The sequence below is a fragment of the Oncorhynchus nerka genome, linkage group LG2 (assembly GCF_034236695.1).
Source record: "Oncorhynchus nerka isolate Pitt River linkage group LG2, Oner_Uvic_2.0, whole genome shotgun sequence".
Lineage (NCBI taxonomy): Eukaryota > Metazoa > Chordata > Actinopteri > Salmoniformes > Salmonidae > Oncorhynchus > Oncorhynchus nerka.
Window position 1 is genome coordinate 55,140,641 of NC_088397.1, and position 13,297 is coordinate 55,153,937.

General features: G+C 45.3%; 1 protein-coding gene across 1 annotated transcript in view; it reads left to right on the forward strand.

Annotated features, from left to right (window-relative positions):
* Positions 1-13,297, forward strand: part of LOC115138201 (leucine-rich repeats and immunoglobulin-like domains protein 1) — a 52,078-nt gene that overhangs the window by 10,371 nt on the left and 28,410 nt on the right. The window contains 2 exon segments of the mRNA XM_065000245.1: positions 5,114-5,185; positions 6,318-6,392. Of these exon segments, the coding sequence (XP_064856317.1) occupies positions 5,114-5,185; positions 6,318-6,392 (147 nt within the window).

A 13,297-nucleotide genomic window follows, 5' to 3' on the forward strand; every position in this document is an offset into this window, starting at 1 on the left:
CTCAACCCCCCTTCACTTCCGCATTCTGCCTTGGATTATGAGGGCATTGTCATAAAAAGTGATATCATTCCCCTGCTTTTTATTTAATTTAACCTATATTTATTATTTGACAGAATACAAAATAAGGATTTTTCTCTATTTTGTTTAGGTAGTAATGATGGGTTTCTGTTGCTCCAACAGTGTAGTAGTGTAATGGTTTAAGTCTAGTGCGATGGGAGTCTTAAAGTATTTTCAGAGGATTTCGAGGCAGGTCAGTGTACTTTGTCACACAGGATTTATAGTTTTATTGCAGCTTTTAATGGTGTCTCCGAGTGGCTAAGCTAATGTTGCTATAGCTGACCTCTACCCTTCCGAGCTCTGCCAAACTGTGTTGCTATTGATTTGATCTGAGCTCTCTAGAGTAGACTGTGTTTCAGGGCAACAGGTGGACTGGGAAGTGGCAGTGGCTAAATTGGCCAGGCCCAGTATGTACAAAACATTCAAAAAGTATTCAGACCCCTTGACTTTTTCTACATTGTTACATTACAGCCTTATTCTATTTTTTTTTTAAATCTCATCAATCTACACACAATACCTCATAATGACATAGGTAAAACATTTATTTTTATTTTTATTTGCAAATGTATATACAACAAAACACGTATTTAAATAAGTATTCAGACCCTTTGCTATGAGACTCTAAATTGATCTTCGGGACATCCTGTTTCCATTGATCATTCTTCATCTTTCTACAACTTGATTGGAGTCAACCTGAGGTAAATTCAACTGATTGGACATGATTTGGAAAGGCAAACACCTGTCTATAAAAGGTCCAACAGTTGACAGTGCATGTCAGAGCAAAAACCAAGCCACGAGGTCGACGGAATTGTCCGTAGACCTCCGAGACAGGATTGTGTAGAAGCACAGATCTGAGGAAGGGTACCAAACAATGTCTGCAGCATTGAAGGTCCCCAAGAACACAGTAGCGTCCATCATTCTTAAATGGAAGAATTTTGGAACCACCAAGATTTCCTAGAGCTGGCTGCCCAGCCAAACATCAATCAGGGGAGAAGGGCCTTGGTCAGGGAGTTGAACAAGAACCTGATGGTCACTCTGACATAGCTACAGACTTCCTCTGTGGAGATGTGAGAACCTTCCAGAAGGACAACCATCTCTACAGCAGTCCACCAATCGGGCCATTACGGTAGAGTGGCAAGACGGAAGCCCCTCCTCAATAAAAGGCATATGACAGCCCGCTTGGAGTTCGCCAAAAGGCACCTAAAGGACTCTCCGACCATGATCAACAAGATTATCTGGTCTGATGAAGCCAATATTGAACTATTTGGCCTGAATGCCAAGCGTCACTTCTGGAGGAAACCTGGCAACATCCCTACGGTAAAGCATGGTGGTGGCAGCATGATGCTGTGGGGATGTTTTTCAGAGACTGGGAGACTAGTCAGGACCGAGGTAAAGATGAACCGAGAAAAGTACAGAGGTCCAAAGTGCTCAGGTCCTCAGACTGGGGTGACTGCTCACCTTCCAACAGGACAACGACCCTAAGCACACAGCCAAGACAACACAGGAGTGGCTTCGGGACAAGTCTCTGAATGCTCGATCAAACATCTCTGGAGAGACCTGAAAATAGCTGTGCAGCAACGCTCCCCATCCGACCTGACAGAGCTTGAGAGGATCTGCAGAGAAGAATGGAAGAAAGTCCCCAAATACAGGTGTGCCAAGCTTGTAGCGTCATACCCAGCAAGACTCGAGGCTGTAATTGCTGGCAAAGGTTATTATGCTAATGTAATATTTCCATTTTTATACATTTATACCTCTACAAACCTGTTTTTACTTTGTCATTATGGGGTATTGTGTGTAGATTGATGATGGGGGGATAAATGATGTCATACTTTTTTCAGAATAAGGCTGTAAAGTAACAATATGTGGAAAAAGTCAGTGGATCTGAGTGATTTCCAAATTCACTGTATATATATTTTTAATTTTTATTTTTTTATTTAACTAGGCAAGTCAGTCAAGAAAAAAATCTTATTTACCACGACGGCCTACCCTGGCCAAACACGGACGACGCTGGGCCAATTGTGCACCACCCTATGGGACTCCCAATCACGGCCGGTCGTTAAATGCTTTAGGTGGATAGGAGCTGGGTCTGGTTTAATGCAGGGGTCGTTGGCTGGCTTGTGGCGATGAGGGTGAGAACGTCGGCGAGTCCTAAGGCCAGGACTTGGCTTCACTAGACTAGAGCAGGCCAAGTCTTTCAGTATTTTGTTGAAAGCTAGGCATGAATTACCTTGCTAAGTACGTTGGGCTGTGGTCTTGATCATGCTGACTAATGTTAAACAAGCCTGCTCATTTAGATAAACAGTGCCATGCAGTGGAATGCACCATTCCTGAGTTTCAGCAGAGGACTATATTTATAGTGTTTGCCACACTCAGATTTATCTTAGCTTTCAAAATGTGTTTTTGGACTGTTAAATTGACCACGTAGATAATTGAGGATATATCAGCCCTTACACACCCATACTTTTTAATCTCTAGATCTGTTTGCTGAGTTGCTTTAGGACTTTTTTCTGCCCCCTAGCTTTCCACTCTTTTGCTGCTATGGTATGGCAGGCTCTGGAGAGCATTAGCTCCTGTCATTGGGGCGTAACCCCACCCCCTCTACTCGTGACTGTAGAGGAGAAGGAAACGGTGGCATTATCACCGGCTGCTCATACAGTAGGTGTTAAAACACAGTGAAAGTTATCTGATCAGATAACAAGAAAATGAAGCACAATAAAGAGAACACAATTCTGAAGTTGCATAAACTCTCCCCCTTGGCCTATCGGTATACTGGGAATACACACAGACACACACACAGTTTGTTTGTTATTGTGGGCCTCCGGCACCAGTACGGCAGGTTTTGTTCTCAAATGTGACCTTCCTTCTTCACTCTACTCTAAATGGACAACCACAAACAATGACATGTTTTACATTTCTGTAGTATCCTATACCCCCATAGCACAAGCATTTTCTTACACCTGAAACCTGTTTTTAGGGGGCATGACAGCAGCCTTCCTCTCTGAGTTGTTGTTTTATTGGTTGTTTGTAATGATGAGCCCTCCAGTTAGGCCTAAGCTTCATTATCCTCCGTTTGTACCAACCGGGCCTTGTTAAAGGCGCTGATTTTCTGTGGAAGATTACTGCGGTCGGTGTTGTTCACTGCTCTGCGGCGGTGTTCTCAGTTATATTCGGAGCCCCGGCCGGCCCAGCCTGGCGGAGAAAACCCTGGGATTTTTCACTTTGCTTCAGTATAATGAGGTAATTGCCTCCTGTAGCAGGGACAGCAATTTTGCAATCTGGCACAATGGTGGCAGGAGGGCCCAGCCAATGATTAGCCCACCGCCCTGTCAGAGCTCTGCCTGCGGGGTACACGCTACCATTTATTTCCTCACACACACCTACTGTAGAGAGAGAAACTTATCTCCACAGACACTGGGAGAGGGAGCTAGAGAGCAGGATTTGTGTTAGAATAGAGAGAGAGGTAAAAGGGTATGCAGAATGCTGGAAAGGGAGGCAGCTGTGCAACGTGGGACCTGTGACTATTTGAAGAATGCCTCTTTTAAATTATCATTCCAATTTTCTCTCAAGTCTGATGGGTTCGTGTAACCTCGTACCCTGTGGCAACCTGTAGTGAAAGTGTGTTGGAAAGAGCAGGTCTCCCAGACCCTGTTTAGAGCAAAGCGGTCTGCTGAGGCTGTGCAGGCTGCCTGCCACCAGAGGAAGCAGCAGGAATGTGGTGCGTCAGGTAAATCTGTCCCCAGACTCTGGGAACAAGCAGCCATCTCTCCACAGGCTTGTGAAACATTCCTAGCCCATCTCTCATGTCTGGAGGCAGCCAGGGCTGTGGGCTCCTTTTGTCTCAGAGCAGACCTCACTGAAACACTGCTTTCCCTAGTAGACTGCAGCCCCCACTGTCTGCTGACAAGAAGTAGGAGATGAAACGTGTGTGTGTGTGTGTGTATGTACGGCCATTTGTTTGTGAGAGACATTTTGTCTACGAGTGTATTTGGCTCACAGGATTTTCTACAGTTTGATGAACTCTGTCTGGCTATTAGTAATCTCTCGTGGACAGATCTACGTAAACATAACTGATAAGCTACCGTAGAATCTGTCACCATCCTTTGCGAGGGTGAAGACTTCGCAAACCAGAAATCTCCATTTCTAACACGCTTATCACCAAAACCCTAATCAAGCATCTGACCCAAATTAGGCAAAATATTATTTCTGGGTTAACCGGCTACTGTAACACTATCTCTGAACAAATCACTATTTGATGTTAATCACCGTGCCAGTGAGGTGGTGGCTATTTAATGCATGGTTACTCTAAACTGAAAATGGACTTGGACAGATTGATGGCTGTGGGCTACATTGTGTAAACCAGGGATGGGCAACTTTGAAGGGGGTGGGGGCCACAAAAAATCTGAAGTCAACATGAGAGGCCGCAGTTGCTTGCGGGTCTGCATACCCGCATGTGCAAAGTTAATTGTGTGCAATTGTACACATTTTGCCATGTGGTATAGAGAAAATGTTGCAGTTTTAAAGCAGGTTTGCTGCAATTGTACACATTTTGCCATAGGGTGGAAAGAAATGTTTGCAGTTTTAAATATATCTGAGTGAGACTGACAAACAAAATCAATGGGGGCCCCCCGGCCGGTAATTCGACAGCTGCCCGCGAGACTAATTTACCAATGTAAAAAATGTTAGCTGACATGGTCTAATTGAGTGACTATCAGACACTTAGATTTAAAAAATTAAAAACTGCTGATGGACAACCACATTTTGAAATTGCACCCTGTATTCTATTTTAACTTGCAACAGTGAGTTGAGACCCCGACTGAGTTTCAAATATTATTATTTAGTTTTTTGTTTTTATATTGATCTGAGAGCCGCCAGTTACTTGGCCCTGGTGTAAACCAAGCCAGACACAATATTGATTGGGAACCCCTGAAACAGAACTAAAATGGGAATACAGGGTTGTCACAATGTTATAGGGAGGTGGCACAGTTGAAAAAACACATGAAATGAAGGTTCTGGTGGTGTGTGTCGACAAGACTAATCAGCTTGTTTTGTTCCTCAGAAATCTTGGCCACAACAAGTTGACAGCCATTGATGTCGGAGTCTTCTCAAACCTCCCAAACCTACGAGAGCTGTAAGTACCTCAGACCTCTCTCTCTCTGTCACTGTCTGTGTGTGTGTGTGTTAATTCTCTCTCAACCAGGAGTTCCCCTTGGCTGTGTGTGTGGGGACTGGGCTCAGCCATTTCAATGGCTGTCATTCAGAACAGAATAGGATCGATTGGCAAGCAGACAACTAATCTATGAATGCATTGGGGCGGCAGGTAGCTGAGTGGTTAAAGTGTTGGGCCAGTAACCGAAAGGTTTCTGGATCGATTTCCAGAGTAGACAAGGTAAACAAATGTCGTTCTGCCCCTGAACAAGGCAGTTAACCCACTGTTCCCCGGTAGGCCGTCATTGTAAATAAGAATTTGTTCTTACCTGACTGGCCTAGTTAAATAAAGATTTTTTTTAAAATACACACAAACAAACAAAAATCTCACAATGTGCTTCACCTTCACTTCCTAGTGTGCGTGCGCATGTCTGGCTGTGTATCTATGCAGTGTTGTGTGTTTAGGCTAATAAAATGATTTATTTTAGCGATAGGCCTAGCAGGCTTCCCAACGCTAGCGTTAGAGGGGGCATCAATGATGTTCTTACTGGACAGTACCCTGAACAAACACTGCAGTAGGTCGGCATCTCACACAATCACTTACTCTCACCATAATAGTCAGGCCCCTTACTGATATATGGTACATTTATTCTCAGTCACATACATTATCTTATCCTTGGATGTGTTGTCTTGAAATTAGTCCAATTGAGGATATTCCGCTTTCTCCATCTACGGACACCACGCAGGCCGAAACCTGGCTTGTGAATATCTGATATGCTCAAGAGGGTCTATCTTCAACCCAGGCAGGGAGTCCACAGACACTGACACCTGTCAGAGCCCAAGCGCCCACTCTAGCCTGACACGGCTTTATCCATCCACGTTTTTACGCGCAAGCAATTCTGTTCTATATGAATGATTCAGATGCACTCTGCCACCATGTTGATCCACTTCCTTATTAGACTACGACACTGTGAGGCAACCTCATGTCCTCAAGTTCACTTCCAAATACAACTTGGTCAGTCAATTCACAGCAGTGTTATCTCAATACAGTGTTCTGTTACTTTCTCCTCTCCATCCATTCTGTCCTCTAACATCGCTGCCTCTGTTTCCCTCAGGCGCCTGGACCATAATGAGCTGACGTCCATCCCCGATCTAGGTCCGGCTGCGTCTCAGATCACTTCCCTCTACCTGTGAGTGCACATTTAATTTACCACCACGAGGATGTCAAGCTGGCATCACATTGTCCCTCGCCGAATTGTCATTGTTTGTTTGAGTGTAAGTTTAGTTATGACCAAGAATACGAGTGAGACACTCTTTCTAGTTGAATTGCTATGCTATGACGGTCGTATGGTGTAACGTCAATGCGGAGCACTAAGAAAGTGCTCCAAGGTTCTATCCTGGTTAAAGTTGTGAGACTCTGCCTGGAGGGACTGCCTATGCTGGCATCTCACCGGAGATTTACTGCCCTATTTGGAAAGAGACGCTGTGTGTGTGTGTGTGTGTGTGTGTGTGTGCTGTGAGCCTAGTGGCCCCCTCGACAGACAGACACACAATTGTGACACTGTCCTGCTTGCTTGGCCTACAGAGTAAGTAAGTATTTGTTGTTTTCCCGACAGTTCACCTCTCATGGTGGTTAAGGAACATTCAATCATCTCACTCAACCTCAAACAGGAGAGAAAGCCCATAGGTTCGGTCTTAACCGCTACCATTAAAGACAATTTGCAGCCTGCTTGTCTGTTCACTTCAATGCACTCACTCATGGTTGTAACAGTCCAGCAGGTTCCTGTAAAACTGACCATCACTATGCATCACTTTCAGTGCCTCTCCCTATGTATCATCCGTCGGCCCCTCAAAATAGGCTGTGTAGTGTTCTCACTAACTGTCTCTAAGCACTTTCTGTCAGATTTGTGACAGTTCTAATTCAGCGATATGTGAAACTGCCTGTCAAACAGGACACAGTTGAAGTCGGAAGTTTACATACACTTAGGTTGGAGTCATTAAAACTCGTTTTTCAACCACTCCACAAATTTCTTGTTAACAAACTATAGTTTTGACAAGTCGGTTAGAACATCTACTTTGTGCATGACACAAGTCATATTTCCAACAATTGTTTACAGACAGATTATTTCACTTATAACTCACTGTATCACAATTCCAGTGTGTTAGAAGTTTACATACACTAAGTTGACTGTGCCTTTAAACAGCTTTGAAAATGTCAGAAAATGATGTCATGGCTTTAGAAGCTTCTGATAGGCTAATTGACATAATTTGAGTCAATTGGAGGTGTACCTGTGGATGTATTTCAAGGCCTACCTTCAAACTCAGTGCCTCTTTGCTTGACATCATGGGAAAATCAAAAGAAATCAGCCAAGAACTCAGAAAAAAATTTGTAGACCTCCACAAGTCTGGTTCATTCATGGGAGCAATTTCCAAATGCCTGAAGGTACCACATTCATCTGTACAAACATTAGTACGTAAGTATAAACACCATGGGACCACGCAGCCGTCATACCGCTCAGGAGGGAGATGTGTTCTGTCTCCTAGAGATGAACGTACTTTGGTGTGAAAAGTGCAAGTCAAACACTGATCAACAGCAAAGGACCTTGTAAAGATGCGGGAGGAAACCGGTACAAAAGTATCTATATCCACAGTAAAACGAGTCCGATATCGACATAACCTGAAAGGCCGCTCAGCAAGGAAGAAGCCACTGCTCCAAAACCGCCATAAAGCCAGACTACGGTTTGTAACTGCACATGGGGACAAAGATTGTACTTTTTGGAGAAATGTCCTCTGGTCTGATGAAACAAAAATAGAACTGTTTGGCCATAATGACCATCGTTATGTTTGGAGGAAAAAGGGGGAGGCTTGCAAGCCGAAGAACACCATCCAAACCGTGAAGCACGGGGGTGGCAGAATCATGGGGGTGCTTTGCTGCAGGAGGGACTGGGGCACTTCACAAAATAGATGGCATCATGAGGACTGACAATTATGTGGATATTATTGAAGCAACATTTCAAGACATCAGTCAGGAAGGTAAAGCTTGCTAGCAAATGGGTCTCCCAAATGGACAATAACCCCAAGCATACTTCCAAAGTTGTGGTAAAATGGCTTAAGGACAACAAAGTCAAGGTATTGGAGTGGCCATCACAAAGCCCTGACATCAATCCTATAGAAAGTTTGTGGGCAGTACTAAAAAAGCCTGTGCGAGCAAGGAGGCCTACAAACCTGACTCAGTTTCACCAGCTCTGTCAGGAGGAATGGGCCAAAATTCACCCAACTTATTGTGGGAAGCTTGTGGAAGGCTACCCGAACCGTTGGACCAAGTTAAACCATTTAAAGGCAATGCTACCAAATACTAATTGAGTGTATGTAAACTTCTGACCCACTGGGAATGTGTTGAAAGAAATAAAAGCTGAAATAAATCATTCTCTATACTATTACGCTGACATTCACATTCTTAAAATAAAGTGTTGATCCTAGCTGACCTAAGACAGGGATTTTATACGAGGATTGAATGTCAGGAATGGTGAAAAACGGAGTATAAATGTATTTGGCCAAGGTGTATGTAAACTTCCGACTTCAACTGTATGTTGGAGGTTTAGTTTGAAGGAAAAAAATCTGCTTTGTTTTCTGTGAGTCATTGCCTCTTAAAGTTTTCTGCTTGATTCTAGGTCACTGTAAAGCCTCAAGGTTTTCATTTAGGCTATGTGTTTGAAGTGACTGCTAGTTCAGGAGACTGCAGTTCGTAGCTCTACTCTCTGCTCGGGACAAGCTTCTTTTTTTGGCCTGATTCTCAGCCTGTTGCTATGGGAAGCTCAGTGCATGATGGGAAGAGGCATATCTTTCCAAAGCTGCAGAGCTGAAAGGAGTAGAACCTGCAGCTGGAGCTGTCACTCACAGGGCTTACTGTAAAAAGGTGACAGGAAGGGTTGGGGGATGGGAAAGGGCTGGCTCAGGATGACATCACTGTTACCGCCACAAGGCGGGCGTTTTGAGGTGGGAAGTACTGGAGCTCAGGTTTTGCCCACAAGTAACCCCACCTCACCCAGCTCCCTGTCTGCCCCCCACCTTCTGGTCTGTTTGTTAGGCTGATCCTGGCTGGATGGAAGTGGGGACTAAATTCCTCTGCCTGTGGTGGAGAGCGGCAGGAATGCTGTCTGACAGCAGTGCTGTGTGAGACTGCAGCCGCAGAGCGAGGGGGAGAGCGGAAGGAGAGAGAAAGGGTGCTAGAACAGAGGGTTGTCTGTCACCATCCCCTGACCTGCGCTGGCTTCTCTCTGGGCTGAGAGGAGAGGAAGAGATGATGGCCACAGTGAGACCAGCCTCTGTGCTCCACTCTTATGTTATCCCTTCAACCAGCTGGCCTCCTCTCCTCCAACGGAGTTTCTGAAGCATCGTGTGGGGATTCTCTCTGACAACACCAGGCACTTTCTTGTTTTCTCTGTCTCGCTACCTCTCTTTCTCCCCATATCACTCGTTCTCTCTCCCACACGCCCAACGGTTCTTTTGATCCTCTAACTTGTGGAGTTCATCATGCAGATCAGCCAGTCAGAGCGGCCCTAACCAGCTAATCTGTGTGGCTGCGGGGCTTTGGCTTGGATTAATCACTGCTCTCTGATCAGCCATGGCCCCACCCCGGCCCGGGACTCCCACACTCCCACAATGCACCTGGCATCCTGCTCTCCCAGAATGCAGCAGGGCTCCCACGCTCCAACAATGCCACAGCAGGCCACCAAACCCCCATAGAATCACATGGGCCAGGGGAGAGTGAGACTTCTCCATTGTCCGGCATCCGCCCTTCCAACTTCAAAGAGAGGTGTCAAAACAACTCCATGAAAATCACATGGTTAATGGGATGAAATGATTTAAAATAACTGTTCTATTGTCCTCATTCCCAACATCAAAACGAGGTAGCATCCACACAGATCACAGTGGAAATGGGAGAATGGGCAGTAGTGTAAACACTTTTGTTATCAGCACCCTCAACATCAAAAGCGGTGTCAAAACCGACCCTAGGAAAATCAAATGGCTAAATGGATGATGAGATTTGGAATAAAGGGATGTGTTGAATGTACCACAGACATCAAAGAGAGAGGGAAAGCCAACCCCCAAAATTGCATTGGCAATGAGATAATCAGTTTTTATATTAACAAACGTATTGTCTGCATCCCCCAACATCAAACATCACAGCCCCCGTCCCACCCCAGTCCCCACCTCTCCCCTCGCCCATCCTCTGAGTATCACACAGCTGGACTATTTTGGCTGTGGGAGAATGGGGTTGAGGAACTGTACTTGGAGAGAGAAGAGAGGGGAAGGGAGAGCGGGACATTGTAGTTAGCATCTGAGAGACGGAGAGATCCAAGCCAGCCTCGCCCTCCTGCTTGAGCCAAGACTGCCTAGTTTTTCCCAGCAAGGGTCAGCAGCTGTTGACCCTTCCTCACCCTCCCTCCTCACCCCTCCCTCCCTGTTCAGTAGAGCCTCAGTTCTCCCCCTGTCAGTCAGTCTCCCTAAGCCTTCCTCTCTGTCTCTGGGCTTCCCAGGGGCTTCATGTAGGTCAGGGAGGAGAGGGAGGGCCTGAGACTCATCCTAAACCCTTTCCACCACTGTTTATCCAGGTGGGCTCTGGGCTGCTGTGGGACCCCACTCCCCTCATGGCCCAGAGTAAAGGGTCTACAGAGGGTCTTACTTGACCATCTGCGTGTGTTTTGTGTTTTGCTGCAGTTTGTCTGCCGGGACACCTTTCTGGAAACACCAGAGGACAAACGTCAAATTTTTACCAAACACTGTTTGTTGCTGGGTCTGGAAGTTGACTCTAAATGAGGTTCCTTGTGTCGTTTTACTCATGGCACGGGCTTTATTTGAAGTCAAATGTCATGTTGATTTCAGTTAGTGAAGAGACTAGGAATGTTTCTGACCCTGATCCTCTTGAGGAGACAGGAATTCCAGGCAGGGATCAGCAGTTCCTGGCGTGTGTGCTGTTGGGTTCAGGTCACATGGAGGGTGGTGTGTCAGAGAAGGGGGTCAGTAACACTAGCCGTAGTGTCAGGGGAGGTGCTACCGAGGCTGGGGTGTATACCGTATTTTTAGTGTAGAACGGTGTTGATGCATGTACTGGTTGGGGTTTTTACGTTACCTATGACAGTATATCAATGTTTGGTTTGTTAATTGTGTTACGCTACTACACTGTGTGTAATGTCTGTTTTTATAGTTTGCTCCGTGTGCTACTCACGTCGTCTCTCTCTCGCCCTCCCTCCTTCCACCCACACCAAGCCCCGGTCACACATGGAAAGCAGGTTTTACTTTACCACGAGTCACAACTACTTGCAGTTCCCATGCAGTGACAGTCTGCATGGTCAATGCTGCAGATGCAACAAGATGTTGGTGAAAACTATGCTCCTTTCCAATTTGCTGAATATCATTTGTTTAAAATTGAAATGTAGCCTTTTATTTAACTAGGCGTGTCCGTTAAGAACAAATTCTTATTTAGAATGAAGGCCAAACCCGGATGACGCTGGGCCAATTGTGTCTGCCCTATGGGACTCCCAATCTCGGCTGGATGTGATACAGCCTGGATTCGAACCAGGGACGGCAGTGACGCCTCTTGCAGTGCCTTAGACCGCTGCGCCACCCGGGAGCCCAAAATGACCCTATTACCCTAAAATGACCCTATTACCCTAAAATGACCCTATTACCCTAAAATTACCCTATTAGTTTGTGTATCTTACGGTCTGCAAACAGTTAGTTTCTCTTCTTAGCAAGTTGTGGCAAAAATAAATTGTCAGCCGTTAATGCTAATCACCAGCTAGCTAAATGTACATAGTCCGAGCAAAGTTAGCTAGCTAACACAGCCTGATACCAGTGCTGGTGTAGGCCGAAATTAGCATGTTGTTTGTGCAACGGTAGATATAGTCTAAATCAGAGAGGAATATGGAAAGAGCGCATATTTTAGCCACGTCAAAGCTATATCAAGTAAGAGAAGGTATTTAATGTAACAACTAATTAGGGTCCATTGGAAAACACTGACCAACACTTTGGTTCCTACCCTGTCACCATAACCCCTCCCTGGCTTTTTCATTCGTTGTCATGTCAAACAACACGGTATTCAAAGTGCCCATTATATTCCAACTTTTGGTTGCCGTTTTATTGAACAGTATAAAACAGAATGGAGAAAGTTCCATTTCAAAACACTTCATGTATATGTTTCCACCCTAGGGTCATGCACCACTTTTATTATTCAAAAAAGAGAAAATAGCGTCAAATACAGTCGTACTGCCTAAAATACGTAAAATATTGTGAAATGACATTTTGGCCATATCGCCCCGCCTTAATGTGGTATGTGTGTCATTGAGCACAGGCTTTCATCCCTGCTCGGGTAGCACTGGCCTTCACTGGCTCCGCCTGCAATGGCAGGCTGAGGAAGAGTCAACCATTTGGACAACCTAAAAGAAGTCTGTATCTGTTTTCTATCTGTGTCCGTGTGGATTTGTCTTTGTTTTGTATCTGTCTGTTCACGTGTTTGTGTGCGTAGGTCTATACACATCTGTGTGGGAGTTTTGTCTTTTGTGTACTGTCTGTGTGTATATCCTTCTGTTAGTGTGTGTGTGGCGCGGGGGAGGTCTGTATGCACATGTGTGTGTCTTTGTTATTTGCCCCTGTGCCAGTACTGGGCATAGGTACACAGGGGGAAGTGACTGGGATTCCTGTCCAGCTCTGTCCCTGTCCATCTGTCTGTCTGCAGGCTGTAGCTCAAAGGTGGATTTTTCCCATTCCTTCCAGCCAACACCAAAATAAACCACAGATGTGGAGAGAGACTGTGACCGACCATTCCTGCAGAGCATAGAGCAGGCCAAAATACAAACGAGCTTTTTAAAAACTCTTTCTCAGGCCTCCTACTGCAGGATTAACTGGACTGTCAGGAGGGACAGAGTTAGACAGTGCTTAAAATGTAAGTCCTTTTGTATAGCCAAGTCTTCCTCCATTTGATTTGGAAGTAGTCGGTTACATTTAACACCAATAAACAAGCCATGAACATCATAGTCACAAAAAATACCTTTTCCCACATGAAGCTTTGCTTGGATCTGTGTTTGTTGTAGTA